General features: G+C 43.2%; 1 protein-coding gene across 1 annotated transcript; it reads left to right on the forward strand.

The window, feature by feature from the left end:
* The first annotated feature begins 4,684 nt into the window (after positions 1–4,684).
* Positions 4,685–19,408, forward strand: SOST (sclerostin). The gene is made up of 2 exons (XM_078645294.1): positions 4,685–4,965; positions 18,851–19,408. The coding sequence occupies exons 1-2, from the start codon at positions 4,740–4,742 to the stop codon at positions 19,267–19,269; spliced, it is 645 nt and encodes a 214-aa protein (XP_078501420.1). The 5' UTR covers positions 4,685–4,739; the 3' UTR covers positions 19,270–19,408.
* The last annotated feature ends 1,238 nt before the right edge of the window (positions 19,409–20,646 follow it).

The raw sequence follows: 20,646 nt of genomic DNA on the forward strand, positions 1-20,646 counted from the left end.
ACCCAGCACCGGCGTTTCTGGGCAGCCCTCGCAGGCAGCCTGGAATATCGAGAGCAGAGAAAGAGATACCATTCCTCATTCATCCTAACTTCCAGGTACAGAACTGAATAACCCCTCACAGAGAATTCTTTAGTTATTCACTTGGCAAAAACAAACTTAACTTAAACTGTAACTTTCTATACCCGCCCACGCATTAGACTTAGGTCAGGTACACGGGGTAGGCGTATTTAGAAACACCAGTTGAGTACGTTTAGTCAAATGTATATGTGTATGTAAATATATTTCAATCATTTTAAACATCATATGGCTCAGAAACCATATCAATGTTTTTACAGTATTATTTTATACTATTGCTTTTAATGTATGCACTTTACTTAACTATAAGTATTGCAATAATATCGATCCATTTCTCTTGTACGAGAAAAGAGACTGATCAATAAATAACACCTTTTTATTGAACACGCCCGTCTCTTCCTTTTCTCTACAAACTGATGAGACTAAGAATGCACGTACTGACTGAGTAAAATAATTGCCTTGTGCTCACACGACTCTCGAGATTGACTCTTGATTAGGGGAGAGCAAAGTTGTCATGTTCTATGGTTGTCAGAAACTAAATCCCTTCTTGTCTAATCAGGGAAGTTAATTCCTCCTTGAACATTCGAGAAAGTTTCTAGCGAACTCTGAGCTACGCTGGCAAACCCAAAAATTAAGTCTAGTATCGACAGTAGTAGACCTAGTTAACGTCTGGTCTAGGCCTTTACTGCTGTAGGTATTATTCCAATGCGCAGAGCCTATTGGGAAAATAGGAGCTACACTACACAGGATAGAGCCCTGAGGAACTCCAGACAACACCTTTTTTTCTTTGGAAAGGAAAGGACCCACTGCAATTGTTTGTGATCTTTCTGTCAGAAACGAGACATTCCACGCCAGAGCTTCATCTGAAATTCCAATATCTCTTAATCTACCTATCAGTATAGAATGGGAGATGGTGTTGAACGCCGCTGTGAGATCTAATAAAATCAAAACGGCGTTCTTTCCTTGATCCTGCAGAATTTTTATGGAATCGGTAAGTTCGATCAGAGCCGTTTCCGTAGAGTGGTGAGGACGAAAGCCCGATTGTTGTGAATGAAGGACATTATTGGTTTCTACATGTCTTTTTAGCTCTTTGTAGACCATCTGTTCGGAAATCTTACCCAGGACTGGGAGAAGTGAAATTGGACGTAAGTTGGCAAGCTCTGTGGGGGATTTATTAGATTTTTTCATCAGAGGTTTTATGACTGCTTGCTTCCATTGACCTGGGACTATGCCTGTATTGAGAGAAGCATTTACAATCTCGTTTATGAGGGGATTGACCACTTCAATTAACTGATGGAGAATTCGTGGGGGCAAGAATCAGAAGGGGCGCCCGATTTGCACGCAAGAATTACTTCCCGGGTTAGGGACAGTGAGACCGGTGTAAAGGATCTAAGATTACTGGTCGTGTTTTCTCCCTGATCAGGAGAGCCAGAAGGCTGAAAGACTTGCGGGGCTGGGAAATCCTTTTGTATAAGGTCAATCTTTTCCACAAAGAAGTCCGCAATTTGGTTGCAGAATTCTAGGGATGGTGGAATTTCAGGCTGCAAGGCTTTTGGGTGTGTGAAAGTCTTGACAATGGAGAATAACGTTTTTTGTTTTTGTTATGCTTCCTTAATGGCATTAATGTAATATTCCTTCTTGGCGATTTTAATGGTACCGAGATATAATTTCCTCTGCTGGATATAGAGGATTCTGTTTGCAGGATCGTAAGTTTTGCGCCAATTGCGTTCACCCTTCTTACATAATAGGTGGAGTTTGGCCAATTCTGGTGTAAACCAGGGGGCATTTATCTTTCCTCCTTTTCCCTTTCTTCGGGGATGTTTAGGTGGGGCACGTTTTTTGATCTCTTGCTGCATCCAGCTATGAAAGCATTTCGAGTCTTGTTCAACATTTCCGGACAAGCTGGGGATCTTAGTCTGAATAATGGGATTGAGCCTGAAACTATCTTCCACCGTTGTCCAGTTAACATAATTTTCTGAATGTTTACTCAATTTTAATGAGTTCTGGGGGCGTAATGCTCTAATGCTAAAAGGAATCAGATTATGATCTGTCCAAATTTGTGGGACAGGAGTCTGGATTTCCAAGAGGGGAAAGTTGGTGCATATCCCATCAAGGGTATGTCCTGCTTGATGTGTAGGCTGTGTTACCCTTTGTTGTAAGTTAAAAATCTCCAGGGTCTGATGAAAGTTAATCGCCTGCGTATCTGATTTAGATTCCAACTGTAAATTAAAATCTCCCAGTAGTGTAAAGTGAGGGTAACGAAGAAGGAGCTGCCCTAAGGAATCGCTAAGCGATTCTAGAAACCTAGTTGCACTGCCTGGGGGCGGTAAATTAGACCTCCTGAGAAGGCGGAGGTTTCATTTAACTTAATGGAAAAACCAAGCCCTTCTATTCCTTTCAAAGGTTCTAAGTTGAAAGTGTGGCATTTCATATGGTTTCTCAGCACCACGGCTACTCCTCCTCCTCTCCCCTTCAATCTATCCTGCCTAAAAATGGTGTAGCCGGCTGGCAGGGCTATTGCTAAATCTGGATTGCTACTGTTGGTTAGCCATGTTTCGGTTATGAGGAGGCAGTCCAAGTCCAACTCGAGGATAAGGTCTTTAATATCTTGGCTATGGCCACACATGGAACGGGCGTTGATCAACCCGCCTTTAAAATTTGAAATATCGACAACAGTGTTCTTGGAGAAGCTGTAGTCTCAACTGGGGACCAGGAAGAAGTCCAGTTACAGTATCTACAAGAAAAAGGCCCATTAATCTTGATCATATCCAAGCTACACGGACAGATATTTTCGGAGTTAAAATTTCGAAGGTCGCTTGCCTGATACAATGTGATGGGATGTAAATGTCCAGAGTATCCTGCGCCTGTCGCGTCCTTGGAGCGGACGGGCGCAGACAGGCTTTCCTTTGCCGCGCCCGCCCGCTGCGCAGACGGGAACTGTTGTCCCTCATATACTGGTGGAGGAGGGTGGGAGGCGTCGCAAGACTGGAGCGCTACCCTTCTTTCTCCCCAAGATGGCGGCCGTCCCTGTGTCCGATCGCATCAGCTGCCAATCGCTGTGTGTGGACCAGGGTTCTAGGTGCTGCAAGGGCGAGCGTGAGTGTGGGTTAAAAGGAAAGTAATTCTTCCCGAAAATACACAATGCTATACAAACAATTTTAACAGTTTTAAAAAGTTGTCCGCCTAACCCCCGGCTTTCCGCCTCAGGGGAGAGTTGTAATACACACTGAATGGGGAGTCAATGACGGACATACCAATCCCTCTGGGGAGGGGGATACAGGTGCATGATGGGGTTGCGGGATGCAAGTGTGCGACGGCTGGAGATGCTGGAGAGGAGGTTGAAAGATAAGTGAGGAAGTGAATAGAATGAGAGAGGAGGTCGCAGAGTGAAATGGGAAGAGAGTAACAGGTGTGTGTGAATGGATGGTGGATGAAAGGTTTGAGGTTTGGGATAGTTACAAGTTTAACGGTGTTGTTGGTTAAACTTTAGTGTTGACAACCTTGTCCTAATAAATGGCCTTTTACGCTAACATACAGTGTGGAGTGTATTTATTGCGCGACGTCACATACTGGTAAACCACGGACAGGACAAAATATGTCTATGATTGTTTAATATATTTGAGAGACGTCTGCTTTCAGCAGACAAAGACGCAATGAATGTGTTTTTACTTAGAGGAGTGGACACTCTTCCTTGAAAATGTGCACACCAACAGCCTATGCTTGTCCACTCCAATTCCCGAATAAACTTTATCTAAGTAGGTCCGCTCATGTTTACATTTTACGGGGTATATTCTTTTTGCAAGCAGTCGGTACTAAACAAAAAATCGGTAGTGGCAGCGAGGCTTATTGCCCTGCTCGATGTCCGGGGAGGACATTTCTAGCCTGATTAGATCAAAGGTGGACCAGCCTGTGAGCAAATATCCCAACATATATGTACCGTTCGAAGGCCAGTAAAATGTGTGACGGGGCAGAGCCACTCCAGTCCGTACCAGGTTAAGCACAGAATGTGCAAAAGGCGGTTGGGCCTCATGAGAAATATATCCGATTTCCCAACTTATTTTTATGCCACAAAAAGGCCAGTGGGACAGGAACATGTTCAGTCACAAACGTCGGGCTGAGAGTACGCATAGCTAGGGTAGAGAAACAGTAGCATATGGATAAATCATAATCGCTCAAAGCAGCATATCTTTACAAGAAAAGTGTGACTATGGAAGAAGAGGCTGACCGACTACTTACTCTATAACAGTCAAACCAGCCTGCCTTGTAGAAGTACAGGCAGATTGGAAAAGTGACGACTTTCACCAAATATACACCAGTACGACTTAAGGTACGATTTGTGAGATGTATATTTATAGCGCTGGCCACAAACCTAATTGCCTCTTGGCGCGGTTGCCAGCCTGCAGTATGTTCGAAGCTTGTAACCAGAGGGGGTAAACAGTGTGGTGGAGTCGTGTGGTCTGACCGCAACCCCCTCTGACCCCACCTCCTCCTGCAGCTGAATGAACCGGGATGAATGAGGCAGGCCCTTCCCGTCCCACGTAGCCATTGGCTGCCTCCGCCGCTAGGGGAAATTTAAAAGGGAGGCTCGGCAGGTCCTGGACCAGGACTCGAGAGCTGGTGAGTAGAGTGCAGAGAAGGCTGACACCCCGAGCTCCACCGCCGCCATGCACGTCTCTCTGGCTGCGCTTTGCACGCTGCTCATCCAGGTCCGGGGCCTGAGCGGGTGGCCGGCCATCAAGAACGACGCCACGGAGTACGTCCCGGAGCCGGAAGACAACGCTGCGCCTCCGCTGGACCCGACGCAGCGCCGCGGCGGTAACCATGACAACAGCACGATGAACCAGGCCAAGTACGGGGGAAGATTTCTGCACCCGGCGCCAGACCCCAGAGGTAAGAGTTCCAAAAATCCCGTCTTCTGTTAAAGGTAGCTCAGTAGGTTCAGTTCCTGGTGGAAACGATGTCTGCAAAACTTGGACCCATGTGCAATTTCGAGTGAGAAAGGCGGTGGTTAAATACAGACAGCTACGATGTGCAACTCGTAGATCACAGACTGCAATCCAAAAAATATTATTTCGTGCTTTGATGCGTTTGCTGCAAAGTTGTGTATGCAGCCTGCAAGTGAAAGGTTCCGAGCTCGATAAGATGGCTCAGAAAGTGTTTGTAACGGCAGAAGGAATATCTGCACTAACTAAAGTCGTAGGTGCCAATCAACCTAAATCCAGAGCATTAAATGCATTTGATACATAACCTGTGTACGTCCATCCCTTCATCCTTCTGAAGTCACCAAACAGGGAGTCGCGCAATAGGAACCCATGCTAATTACAAAGCCTTATAGCCACATATCTAGTTGTTTTTCCTCCACTCCGTTAGTTTGAATGGTTTGTAAAGCACCAGTTTCGGAGAGACATGTGGCAATGTATACAATCTGAAGTAAACATGAAAGCAAATGACAGACAGGTGATTCAAGTTAGCTATAGCCATGTACAATTAATTGTATTAAGATTTTACTAAAAAGCAGCGTCTGCCAGTTGCTATTGGCACTAGCTGCAGTTACGCACAGAAGGGGGGAACAGTCGTTGGCTAAGCCAATAAGTCTGCCTTTTTCTGGCAGTCGTTTGTTTTTGCCAGTTCTTGTTTTGTTTCGTCATGTCTTTTGTCAACTTTGTTGGTGGAGTTAGTGTGCCCCCACCAATGTATAACAAAAAATGCTCAAAAGCAAAACATGTTTTTTTTCCCCAAAATGCGCTTATTATCATAAGTAGTAGCCTTTGGCATTAAGGGAACTACTTTATGCGGCTGTGAACCTTGTGAAAGAGTGGAATGCAGTCACTCAAACAGAAGTTGCCCAGTGGTTGAGGTGTACTGACCAATTGCTGCATACAGTAGTGGACAGAAGAAAAAACAGTGCTAGTATGCTTCTGGTATGTCTCCTCAATTCAATTTTGCGGTACAATAAAAGTAAAATGTATCTTATATATGCTACGAGGCTCAATTTTTATAAATAATAAGACTTTGAAAACACGTGGTGACTTATCAGGAATTCAAGATCATTTTGGGAGAAAGTCTCAGAATACTTTCTTTTAATAATGTTTTATACCGATGTTTAACTTGCAGGAGAGCAGGACTGATTCGTTCTTTGCCCTCTCGTGGTCCATAAACTGAACAATTGAACTGGAATGCCACAATGCTTCTTACATGTAGCGCTATAACACTGCAGAGCGGGGACTGAAAGCACCATGTTGAGAAAAAATGTTATGTAAACATATATGCTACTATTACCACCTGTACACAAAACACATCTCATCAGATATATCAGACTATTTTATATTTAAAGTGTTTAAAAAGCTGTTTCACTTATTGACAGAACAGCACCACACACGCTTGCGACTTTGCCCTGCAGCATTAAGACTTCAGGTTTAACTGGGGCAGCAAGGTGTGTGTTGCATATACACAAGGTTTGGCCCAGGCAGGGTGTTAACCTACTTCTTGGAGGAGGAAATCCCTTCTGTACAGAGCTTTAGACCAGGGCTTACAGGTAAAAATAGAGGCAGTGCGCACTTCGAAGAACACCTTTTGGTATATGCTGGCCCTGGTCACACATGCAGTTAGCTTAGTCTGCCCCCACAGAGCATTCACTTCTGGCAATACAAGTGCTTGCTGTGCATCTCTCTGTGTTGTGAACATGAATTGGGCGGGTCTGCTTCATGTGAAAGGGTGGAGGCAAGGGACTGTTCTTTGACAAAAATAAATAACCTACTATCTAGAGTGTTAATGGGATCGACATGTACAGTTACATGCTGTAAATCACAGCCACGTGTTACCAAGAGTTTGTGGCATTCCTGATTAACATTGTGGAAAATGACATGATTTTGGGGTAAGATGTCTTCTGTGGAACCATGAGAGCCAGGTTCTAATCATCGTTGTCCCACTTGACCAAGCCGTGGGACCCTAAGAAGATTACTTAGAAGATTGCTTCTGTTCCCTCTTCTGCCGAATGAACAAGAATTAGCAATGCCAATAGATCAGGCATATAAATAAAAGTGCCCCTACAGTCATTCAGTTTAAACACTGGATACTTCATCACACATGCACTCTGTCACCCACCCTTGCACTCAAGCATCCATTCATCCACTCAGAGACTCACTCTTGCATTTGCCTGCTCACCCAACCACGGTAAAACACACACACACAAACTCAACAACATAGACAACATACATGAATAGAATAAAAGTAGAAGAAAGAAAACCTGCTGTCCCTTAAACACGGATGTCTTATGCTTGTTGTAACAAATAAACTTAAACATAGCAGTGGGTGGCCATCTCCAAATGGTTTTCTACATAGTATGTATTTTTTATAAGCTCCAGGCTGACCTCCACATTTAGCACCAACATGTTACCCATCCTGGAATGGTAAAACAGTGGTTTCTGACAGATCTTTTTCCAATGAATCACCAAAACCAACACAGGTTTACTGGTTTGTGCATAAGCTAGTACTCATCAAGCAAGCAGTTATAAAATTACAAGTATGTAACAAATTACAGTTGACAAAACAATCTACACCCCTCTTTAAAGACATAACAAGGATTACCACAGCAAACATTTTCTACTCAGGGCATATCAGAGGGGGTGTCCCACACCAAAACTCTTGCCTACTACGATATTCTGTGCGATTCAATGTACACAATACCTTTTTGCAGGCTTTAATACAGAATAATAACAAGCCAGTCGTAACTGCCTATTGACTTTAACATAAACTTTCCACCATAAATATGTTAACCCTACTGCCTTTATCAATTTTTTCTCATAATAAACCGATCCAGCCTATAGCCTTGATTGTTAGCTTGCCACCGTAAATAACACAGATGTGTTGTATTGAGCATAAGAACAAGTGCAATAGAAGCACTCTTTTTCTGAGGAAACACAACTTCTGCCCAATCAAACGCTGTACTCAAGGGAATCGACGTAGGCAGAACTGAAGTGAATCTCCCACTAGTACTTCTGAAAGCCTTTTTTCTGTTGATCCAGGACTACTTCACGGTAAAGCCAGATCTAAAAACTGAGCACCCGTTTCATGGCTGGCAGACTGTGTACATTTTAAGGTGCAGTGATACCTTGATTTGGCATTATTATTACTTCCTTATCAGCTCTGCAGCCTTGTAGGGTTTGTATCATTACATAACAGTACATTAGATGGGTAGGAGCTCACTGTAACAGCACATGAGCTGGATGGGAGCTCACAGTAACTGCACATGAGCTGGACGGGAGCTCACTGTAACAGCACATGAGCTGGATGGGAGCTGACAGTAACTGCACATGAGCTGGATGGGAGGTCACTGTAACAGCACATGAGCTGAATGGGAGCTCACAGTAACTGCACATGAGCTGGATGGGAGCTCAGAGTAACTGCACATGAGCTGGATGGGAGCTCACAGTAACTGCACATGAGCTGGATGGGAGGTCACAGTAACAGCACATGAGCAGGATGGCAGGTCATAGTAACGGCACATGAGCTGGCTAGGAGCTGACTGTAACAGCACATGAACTGGATAGGAGTATTTTCACACCGCCATTGACCACTCGCTCTGTTTTTCCTCACTCTTTCACTTCCTCTCTTACACCTCTCAGCTCCTAACTCCGTTTCCTATACTCCATTCCCTCTTCCTGTCTCTCGTCTCCTAAATTTCCACACTCTACAACTGTTTTTCACAACCTCTCTGTCTTTCGCGTTATTGCCTATCTTTCTCTGCCACTTCCATTCTCGTTTCACTCCACACTGTGTTGCATTGTCTTCTTGCACTAATCTTTGCTCTTACTGCATTATTCCTTTCTCTTCCTTTCTACCTCTACCACACTCTACCACTGTCTCTTTTCCAATTTTTCTCTTTTCCATTCTACTTCATTCTGTTCTGCATTGATCCACTTTCTTCCACCCTCTCCCCACTTTCAGGGTCTTTCTTATCTTCTGTCTGTTCCACACTCTTTCCTCGCTCTTTGTCCTCTAATTTTGTCCTTTGTTCGCACTTCATACCATTGCTTTCTTCTCTTCCACTCTCCCTCTCGTTTTCGACCACTCCCCAGTCCCTTCCCCTTGTTTGCCTTCACTCTCTCCCTTTTTGCCTCTGGCATTTGCTGTTTTTCTGGAGCTCTTCTTTCAGTTTCCCCATCCCCATTCTGTCCTCGTCCCCTTCACATTGCATTCCAACTCCTCTCCTTCTGCAATGTTAGTGCATACTAAGTCTTAGAATGTGTTTCACGTTCCATGCCCATTCCATTACTGGCCTCTTTGCTTAGTCTGACATCGAGTAGTGAACAGCAATATGTGCCTCCTTTTAGTGGTGGTGTACTCATGCAGTGAACAGGGCATCTCTCTACCAGGACCTGGACACAGTGGGCGGCCTCTTTTCTGTTTCTCGTTGACCTGGGGAAGACGTGAATTCTGTAGCCAAATTTCAATCACTTTTTTTTGCATTTATGCATGTTTACAATGACTCCAAGCACCCAGATACAGTGAGGAGTTGACTGGCATAGTTCACTGAATAATCGATCGGGCTGGGTTATTGTCAATTGCACATCAAGCTAGGACAGTGTTCTGTTGCATTGCAGGCTCTGCCTGACATGGTAGTGACTGTGTCCCAGCCCTACTTGCATTTTAGAGATTTTCCCAATTTCTATATATATACCTATATGATAATAATCCAATAATATTCGAATGGAACCACTTTTCAATGTAGCATTACATGCTGCTGTTGAAGGTGATGGCAGCCATTAAAAGCCCTCTACCCGAGTTAAAGGCCTGAGTGACAGGCAAAGGTCCATAACGTGGTAGAGAGATTTTAAAGACTGGCATAGCCTAAGGTAGGAGTGCTATAATACTGTCCACACATGCTGCCAGCTAAGGGTAGGGTGTTCTAAATTAAAAAATGGAGAAACAGAAAGAGACTCGTTGGAATGTTAGGGCAGAAGGCCAACGCCGGCCATTATTGGCCCTCTGCCACGTCATTGTCTTCAATGGAGCTCCTAGCATTCCAGAGGTCTAATCTTGTTTCCAAATGTCGAATCAGCTCACAACTGTGGGCTATCTCCATGGTGACCTTTGACCTGAGGGCGCCCTATCGTTTTCTAAGTTTGCTTGGGATGGTTGCCGATTCTACATGGCCCTGACTCTTATTTGAAGCGAAGTATTCTAAGCACCATTGTCCAACTTGAGGTTGGCAGGAGGACGGGTGAAGTGATAAGAGTGAATGCAAGGAAGTGCGTGTCAGGCCCACACCTGCCAGACGCGGCCCACGTGCCTTCTAAAGATCCCTCATCACGGCATGACATCACTATCTCAAATGAATACACAGGCACACAGCGTCAGATACACTGCATTCCAGGCGCTGAACACACACACTCATGATAGCTGACTGCCTGCCACAACAAATGCTATCTGTAGCCGGAAAGAGGTATTTGTGTGCTATCAGATTTCTATTTTGGAATACAGCTTTGGGGAGGAGTTCGAGCTCTTCTGCACGGACTTCCAGGTTTGTTTTTCGGCCTTGGTATATTAAAAAAAAAATACGTCCCACAAGAGTGATTTTTGAACCCAGCACCATAGAGGCGCCAACGTCGACAACACCATTGCCAAGTAACAATCAGTTTATGTGGATAACCTCCAGGGTGACTCCTCTATTATTTGCACCCATACATGATTTGTTTGCAGGATATGTTTTGTATTATCAAACACCTTACTCCCCTTCTTGCAGGGTAGTCCCCATACAGCTCGCCGCTGAAACGTGCAGCGTTCTGCAGATCAAATATCGACAAACCCAACTCTGTCTTCCCTTTTTCTGTTTTGGTAACAAGAGTACTATTGGTAATAGTATCATGTGTTATTTACAGCGCTTAGAGACAACAGAAGTGCTATATAAAATTTGAGCTTCCTGAGCTGAGGAGCCCAACTACTCCTTGTTCCAGTGGGTGATAGTGCTCGCCTGTCTCAACTCGCTTGTCTTGCTGTCGTTTAACTTAACTCAATAAAATCTTAATAAAGTGAGCATTTAGCTCCAAATTACCAACCCCTTTCGCCCATGAGGGCTTCCTCAGGCAGACTTTGGGGTCGCCGAGGGATCCTGCAATTCCAGTCACAGGCACAATACCCAATACTCCTTACTCAAAGCGCTACATAAATTAGTAGGGCAATTATATTTCACTGAACATTCACTTATACATACAATACACACACCACATATGCACAAACACACATTAACAAGCGTATATGAGACAATCGAGGACAATCAATTACTATTTTATTGCTTTCAGCTTAAAGCATAACAATAGGCAACACTGTAGAAAGACAATATATTAATAAAATAAATATTACCAATAACAATTATCACTGTTTAGTTAAAATCACAAAAATGTCAATATAGATAATTCTGCATCAGCTCTAAAATCATCACACATACCTTGATGATGCTAAAATATCCATTAAAGCAATTGCCAGTCACCACAACTCCACCACAAGTTATTTAATGTGTACTGTGTCTAGTGCCCCTAACTAGAACCATTAGTAATAATACATTTGGGTGGATACACATAGACTATATAGCTTTTTACACCTATACAAGGTTCACTGAAACACAAATCTTCTACCACAATAATCATCAGCCACCCTACCAGCAACTCAGCCAATAAGCCAAGTACGTAACAAAAAGAGAGGAGAAGGCAGCACAGACACTGGCAATACAGTGAACCATCAAACCAAGTCTGACACTAGAGGAGAAGTCAGGACAGCAACTAGTAACTCAGTAAGCTAACAAACCAAGTCAATGACGCAAAAGGAGGAGCCTACAGGACAGACACTGGGAACTCAGTAAACCCAAAATCCAAGTCTATGACACTAGAGGAGAAGACAGGACAGGCACTGGCAACTCAGTAAACTAACAAATCAAGTCTATGATACTAGAGGAGAAGACAGGACAGGCACTGGTAACTCAGTAAACTAACAAACCAAGTCTATGACACTAGAGGAGAAGACAGGGCAGTCACTGACAACTCCGAAACCAATAAGTCAAGTCCATGATACTAAAACAGGCGAAGACTGCACCGCCACTGACAACACCAATAAACCAAGTCTATGACACCGCAGAAGACAGCACAGCCACTGGCAACACCAACAAATGAAAAAATGACACCGCAGAAGACAGCCCAGCCACTGGCAACTCGGTAAATCATCAAACCAAATCCATGATGTCTTAGGAGGAGCAGTTAATACCAGTGGCGACTGGTGACTCGCGAAAAAGGTGGGGTATGTATAGGGTACTTTCTGCTGCTGCTATCTTAACATTATTTATTTTTTATTCTTGCAGATTTTACCCAGTGCAAACTCGACCAACAGTATTGGAGCGCTTTGCATGAGTATCATTACATGACATAAGACACAAGACAAGACGAAATATAATAAACATAATAAATAAACAATTAATTTACCAGAGCAGTCGATCTTCTTTTGCACACCTGCAGGCTGACCCTTTGAAATCCACCTGTACCGCAAGCTGAATTGAAGAGCTAAGCAATGCAGGCCTGATGGGCAAAAGTGAAACTAAGCACCATGCATCTCAGCCAATGAAAGCAATGATCCAAGGCCGATGAGACTGTGTCTTTGCTTCCCCAGCTCCCTGACAGTGAAGACTGGGGAAGCCTCAACTGCGCATGTTGGACTGGTCATAGGCCAACAAACACTAGTCAACCTGGAATGTGCAGTTCAGTTAAATGGCCCTAGATGACGGTCGCCAATAAACCACGCCTACTAGTAAAACAGTATGTATGCTGTCAGCCAGGAGAGGCAACTCCATGGTGGCTTGCCTAATGTCTGTGTGAATGCAAGTAATGGCTTGCAGTCAGGGGGTCAACACACCTGTGGACAAACCGTCCCTGGTTGGGACAGACACTGGCAGCTCAGTAAACCGCAAACCAAGTCTCTGACACTAGACAAGACAGCACAGACACTGGAAACTCAATTAAGTAACAAACCAACTCCATGACATCGTAGGAGTAGCAGACAAGACAGTCAATAGGTGGGGAGCAGGCAGCACTGATGCAGCACACTTCACCCAGTCAGAGCAAGCATCAATGTCATGCTGTATTAAGTAAGGTATTCTGGTATTAAGTAAGGCGTATTAAGTAAGGTATTCTGTGAGTAACTGAGTCTAGTGCACATATTGCGTAACTGTTTCCATTATGTTTACTGGGCCGGGCCAACAAGACAGGCTGACTGGCTTGGAAGAAAACAATTTCCTGCCCCTCCAGACAGTTGTCTAGGTGTGTCATGTTTAAGGGCCTATAGGGACTTTTTTCTTTCTGGGTAAACCTTGGTTTGGGTTAGAGTAGTTAGGATAGATTCTCTCTCCATCTCAGCCTATAGTTCATGCTGACTTGTTGTGTTTGCCTTGATTGATATGTTGCAATCCGTCTATATTTAAATACCTAAAGGGCTGGAATTAGAGGTGTCTGATTTTGAGTAATTTTTTTGAATAAAAATTCGTGAAATTCAATAAAACATTTAAAGAAATTGCACTTTCAAAGCGAAATGTGGGGGGGAGTGTATTTCCTATGCCTTTTTTTGAGCGAGGCCACACCTCTTATGGAAAAAAGTCTTGCTAGACACAGGTAAGGGACTGGTTCAAGCAGGAAATATCTCTCAACAGTTTTCCGCTGGTATCTTATGAGAAATGTTTTTTTTGGGGGGAGATAAACAGGTGCTTTGTAAAATTCGTGATTTTTTTACTGAATTTCCAGTGCATAATTAAATTGAAACTAATCACAGACTGGCCAAAGAGGCTGCCCTAGTCAGAAGCCCCAAAGTCCAGTTGTTGTTTCATAACTGTTCCAAACAACCACATCTCAAAAGTGATGTTTCCATGAAGATTAGCCAATGAACAGAAAAACTTTGTGATTTGACTGAAAATATTACACAATTTCTGCTCTTTTCCGTGCCTTTGGCTACAGACCGCGATCAAAGCCTAGGCAAGGCGTCAGACCCCGGATGATGTGCTTGGCGCGAAGAGCGGGCCGGGATCACACCGGATCACCAGTGGACGTCTTGCTTTAGGTTGGGGCTTTATAAATTTGTCGAGTCTGCCTGCCTGGAGGAAAAAGTAGCGGGTTTTCTCTGAAGCACAGATTATGTTTCTGCTTCTGCACAGCATTCTTCGAAAGCAAGACCAAATAACCGATTTGTGTTGACAAGATGTGTTTCTTCTATATTCTTTCCCAGAATTGCTGTTCACTCACTTGAAAAATAAATCAATATTTCACAGAGGATGACTCAAAGCGATACTGTTACACCTCCACTGGGGCCCTCCTAAGCCCCTTCTTTTAATAGGGTAAACCTTTGATTTGAAAGCTGTATGTGACCATGGTGTCCCCTGCTGCTAGTAAAGGCATTTATATTAGCTTATCAATAGAAAGTGAATGGAATGATTTTTTATGTCTGGTGTGAGCCAAGAAGTTTGGATTCTGGTAAGCCAAGTAACTGAATGTATCCAAGCAATCAAATCCTCTTAACTTAATGTTCAGTTGATCCTTATTATTACTCAGTTGCCTTTGCACTTTTCTTTTCTTTTTTCTCGACTTCTTCAATTCATTTTAGTCATTCGAATACAACGCAAAGCTGTTCACATAAACACAGGAGAAGTTGTGGTTTCCACATGTCACGTCTTTAATTCAAAGTTACCCAATGCATTTCTGGATAAAACCCTTCATCAGGGGTATCTACAATACAAAAAGATTTTTTTTAGATTAAGTGATATGTGTGCCTGTCAGTACAATTATTCCGCTACTAATTCAGTACTAAAGTGGCTCAATATGTTTTACACAAAATGTTTATCATAGGACATACTGCATTTGTTACGGTCTGCGTTTAAGACAATTGTACAAACAACATGAATGATGATCCCCTTCGTGAAACACCCACATCGTTGTACGCTGCCACCATGCTAAAATTAAACCTTCAATGCGAACTTACGTATCTCCCAACAATGTTCCTTCGTGTTCAGTTATAATGTTGCACAATGGACAGAGCGCGAATCAAGCATGCACGCCTTCATAGTTCTGAAAGATGTTAAGCTTGATCAGAATTTGGGAGTACGTTGGTGTGCATCTTGCCATTCTTTGATGTTCATAACAACATTTTGTACACAACATACTTTCATGGGCTTTCAGCCAGCTCATTTCCCCTATTGGTCTGTTGTGTCACTCATTTTTTTTCTGTTCACTGCAGTATGGCACAATGGGACAGCCTACTCCAGCCATTGGTATTCTGCTCTTTCACAAGGAGCACATCCACACACAAAGTAGCTCCCTCTAATGCCAGGGATACCTTTGAGAGCAAAAAAGATTTTTGTTTCTTACCAATTTGGATTTAGATTGGTATGGGCCTGGTAACTTAAATAAACAACTATTGACAAATACAATAGTCAGGCAGCCACACCAGACCTGTTAGAAATGCCAATGCTTGTCAGTCATGCTTTCCAGAGACTTTCATGTCTTGCATGGTCCTTCTTTCTCACTTAGCTTAACAAGAATGATTCATTCACCAGGTATGTGGCTCTGTAGTTATGCAGAGTGTATGATGTATGTGGAACACAAGACCTATACTTGTCATCATCCATTAAGACTCTGTGCACTCTTGAAGGAATATGTTTGGAAACTGAGCCTAAACGTCTTAACAAGCACACACTTTCTGAACTGAACAGAAATCCCAGCCTCAGATGCTGTCTGTTACTTTGAGATGCATTGCAAAAGCTGAAGACCTGCTCCAGCCCCTCCTAGGGGCATTATACAAGTGAAGAGTAACGCACATGTTGCCGTGGGGCAGTCTCCGATTGTTTTTTTATGGTCAGTAATTGTTTCCGTAGTTGAAAATCATCATAATAATTGTTTGTAAAGACAGCAGGTCTCACTTATTTGAAGAGAACATTAGTATGCCCATGCATAATTGCAATCAACGCGTTCCAATGCAGGCTGCAGTACCATAGACAGTTACAAGAGAATTCCTGAGTCAGACACTTGTTGTTGCTATAGCAGGCTTTGTAACTTAAGGTGTAACTAACGGTCCGGTGAGCCAGACACAAATACTTGCTGTAGCAGACTGAAGTACCTTAAGCAGTGACTAGAGGGCCCTTGAGCGAGACACAGATGCTACCTGCAGCATGCTGCATTACATTAAGTCATTAGTAGTTTGCTCTAGTGGGCTGTAGTACCATAAACTGTTAGCTTGCTGTAGCACGCTGCAGTACCTCAAGCTGATAGATTGCTGTATCAGGCTGTAGTACCTTAAGGTGTAACTGAAGGTCCGGTGAGCCAGACACAGATATTTGCTGTAGCAGGCTGCTGTACCTTAAGCAGTATTAGAGGGCCCTTGGGCCGGACACAGATGCGCGCTGTAGCAGGCTGCAGTACCATAAGACGTTCGCTTCCTGCAGCAGGCTGTAGTACTTTTAGTCGTAAAAAGCGGCCCCTTGAGTTAGACACAAATTCTTGCTGTAGCAGCTGGCAGCACCTTAAGCTGTAACCAGAATCCCTTAAGTCTGACTTAATTGTTTGCTGTAGCAGTACTTTAAGCTGTAGCTAGAGGTTCCATAGGCTTCCACCACTGCCTCAACTTGAGAATGTCTGAGAAATCACCAGACATCATTGAATATATTCTTTAGTTGAAAGTAGAGAGGAGCTGTGGCAATAAACTTCCACTAAACTTTTATTTTCAGCTAGGAAGATTATAGAGATTCAATCCCTACATTTCCATATTCATTTTCTCAAAGCTAAGGATGTTTTCTTGTTTTATACGTCCAAAATAAGGATCCCAATGCAGGGTTATTATAGTGGTTGCCATTGTTGAGGCTCTGAATGCATCTTTTCTATGTACTTCAAAAAGTCATCCCAACCTTACAGGTAGTCCAAGTCAATTGCATTTAGAACATTGGTTTATGCTTCCTGTGGAGCATCACTTTACCTGTTTTCTTTAAAACTGTAATGTTGCGGGGAATGGAAAGGAGGTAGGTGAGGGGTATACAGGTTGGTGATGAGAAATGCATGGGAAAGAAGTGAGGATGAGAGGAGGTGGAGAGGGTGACAAGGAATAAGTGGAGAGCAGGCAATATGGGGAGTGAGGACTAGTTGAAGACCGCCATCTCACCAAAACCAAATGAGAACACAATGGACACAAAGCTGTTTGTAGCAAAATCTAAAGAGTGTTAATTTATTTTTAGTGCAGGGCCGAAGGCTACAGTCCCAGTGAATATCCCATGAAACTAGTTTGAGGCTGCTAGCCACTTTTTTGGGGTCAAAAGTTCCTTGCAATCGGTTGCTGCTAACTACCTCTTGAAAGCCGCAGTAATCACTGGAAACTAACCCTGGGCAATAAACTCTGCTCCGCAAGCGGAGTTTACGGAGATTTGTTAACTAAAACTCCGTTCCTCCACATAGCGGAGTCAGCTACTAAACTGCACCCACAAATGCTTTGATAAAGCAGCTTTACATGCTAAAAAGCATATAACTAATTCGCAAAAGTGAACTATGAAAATGATAAATATCAGCCAATGTGAGAGGTGATGATTTTGGGGTCCCCCCTAACCTAGGGGGAGGACCAAGCAGATTCCTTGAAAATAAAGAGCATATCATGCTGAACGATTCAGTGGTGTTCCCATCCTTTTATGACCACCCCAAGCACAATTATGGGCAAAAATACAATCCCAACCAAAGGCCCTGCAAAGCATTACGGGACAAGATTAGCAGTGGGCAGTGAATATTATAGTATCCAATATCAATATCAAAATAATTCTACAAAGAGCTGCAGTTCAATTAGTCGTTACTAGGTGTCCGTCACGAGTCAAATGCAAAAGCATTGAAATTATTACTATCAAGCTGCAGTTCAACTAGTCATTGCTAGGTGTCACTCAAGTCAAATGCTTTTGCATTTGACTCATGAGGGACACCTAGTAACAACTAGTGGAACTGCAGCTACATGAAAGGGTTTCAATGCCTTTGCATTTGACTCGTGGGGACACCTAGTAACGACTAGTGGAACTGCAGCTTGATGTAATAATTTCAATGCTTTTGCATTCAACAGCTTTTTGTAGTATTATTTTGATATTGGATACTATAATATTCACTGCCCACTGCTAATCTTGTCCCATAATACTTTGCAGGGCCTTTGGTTGGGATTGTATTTTTGCCCATAACTGTGCTTGGGGTGGTACGAAGAGGATGGGACCACAACTTAATCGTTCAGCAAGATGTGTTTTCAAGGCATCTTCTTGGTTCTCTCCCTAGGTTAGGGTAGATCCCAAAATCATCACCTCACTCACTGCTTGCTAAATTTTCATTTTCACTTTTGTGAAATGACTATATGCATGTTAGTATGTAAAGACAGAGATACTTGTAATTTTACCAAAAGTATATGAGGTTTCTGTTTTATTAATTGGGAGTCCGATGGAGCGATTCCGCATAGTTGTACTCCACCAACTACGCCCACCCTTACTGGAACAGCTCTCTGTGAACCATATTTTTCCATTTGAAGGTCCGCTGTGATGAATGCACGTAATATATGTATTTGACTTTAAAAGAAAGGTAATAACAGAGAAATAATATTACCTTTGGCAGTTTTGATACAGAGTAATTATATGTATGTGTAATAATAGGAACTGTAGTATCAAGATGTACTGGATAGTTTTGGACGAAGAAAAACATGTATTGGAACTTTATATTATAAATTATATATATTTTTGTATTTTCAGACGCATCGGATTTCAGTTGCAGGGAGCTCCGTTCTACTCGTTACATCACAGACGGGCCATGCCGCAGCATTAAACCTGTGAGGGAGCTGGTGTGCTCCGGTCAATGCATGCCATCACACCTCCTCCCAAACTCCATTGGTAGGGGAAAGTGGTGGCGCCAGAATGCCATGGATTACCGATGTGTCCCCGCCCACAGCCGCGCCCAACGCATCCAGCTGGCATGTCCGGACAACGTGGGCCGAACGTACAAAATACGAGTGGTAACGTCATGCCGTTGCAAACGCTACACGCGCTACCACAACCAGTCTGAGCTGAAAGACTTTGGGAAGGAACTTGGCAGATCTTCAAAAATCAAAAAATCCCGTCTTCCCCGGGTCCGGAGCAAAGGCAACCATCACGAGTTAGAGAACGCATACTAGAAATGCAAGCAAATCGTCCGGGTCCTAATTTCTCGCTTTTTTGCAAATTGGCTTTTGAACTCGAAGAGTACAATATGCACACATAGATAAGCCAAAGAGAGAGAGACTCTGCAGCAGGTCAAGGCTCCGTCTGATGCACTGGGTGAATGGCTCCATGAACTAAACCCTCTCGATTGTGACGTGTGTGGTCTGAGGAGGGTGGAATGCACTTTGCATAAAGCTTCAGAAGGAAGGAAGGAATGGAAACCTCCAAACTTGGCAACAGCTTGCCATTGCAATGTTTTAGTCCATGACTATATTAGGTGTGATGGTGTAAACCATAGGTGTTGAACGTTGGTTTGCGACAGCCGTAACCCTACAGCATTTTATAGAATATCCACGACATGCAATTAATCTAAAAAGCAATCCATTGCCCTCAAATGTGGTATATATCTGGCCCTCTTGGGCAAATACTGAAAACCCCTGCTTAAAGACATAATGCCATGAAGGAATCTTTTCAAATTGTGTTTGTACTAAAATGTGCTAATAAGAGAGTTGGATATTAGAAAGCTACTGATAGCTTTCTTAACCATTTTTGTTCCTACTTCGTGCTCCATTTTGATCCATCTTCCCACAGAACGGCAATGTGCACGAGTACTCCTGTGTTTGAAATTTCATATGTGGTAGCACATTTGGTATTTAAAATATGGCAAACATTAATATAGCGATCCCCAGGACTACTGTAAAAGAACTGAGATAGAAAGTGAACTCTGTCCTAAAAGCCCATTGACTGGCTTTGGAGAGGTCCCCAAATACAAATAGTTTGTGCTGGAAGAACACCTGAATAGAAAAATGATGTGCTGACCTATCCGTAATTGTTCATTTCAGGCAAAATAAATCAATCACAGACAATTGGCAAATTAATGTATACTTTTGACTCATAAACGAATTGGAATACTGTAAATGGGCATGTCATGACGCAAGGGACCCCCACTAATCCCCTTTAGCTGGAGACAAGTTTGTTAAGGGCGATGCAAGGCTGTATGGGCAAATTGAGATGCTACCAGCAGCAGATGTTGCCCTCTTGCAGAGGATAATAATGGAGACTAATTACTGTACAGTAAACTGTCCAGGGCAGCAGAAATCTTTGCAGGGGTATACCATAATCTCACCTGCATGCCCAAGCAAAGAACATGAAGTGTGAAAAAGAAGGTTTGCATTTGGCACATTTATTTCTGATGGCTCCTTCACTGCTTGTTGATAGGGGCCTTTTCACAAAGACATTTTGTGCTACTTAAAGTAGTATTCCTGTAGTACTCTTTTATGTTCTCTTGCAAGTCTATGTGAAATGGCCTGAAATCATCTAAACAAGGAACATTCGTATATAACAACCACCAA

This window comes from Lissotriton helveticus, chromosome 5_1, assembly GCF_964261635.1.
Source record: "Lissotriton helveticus chromosome 5_1, aLisHel1.1, whole genome shotgun sequence".
Classification (NCBI taxonomy): Eukaryota; Metazoa; Chordata; class Amphibia; order Caudata; family Salamandridae; genus Lissotriton; species Lissotriton helveticus.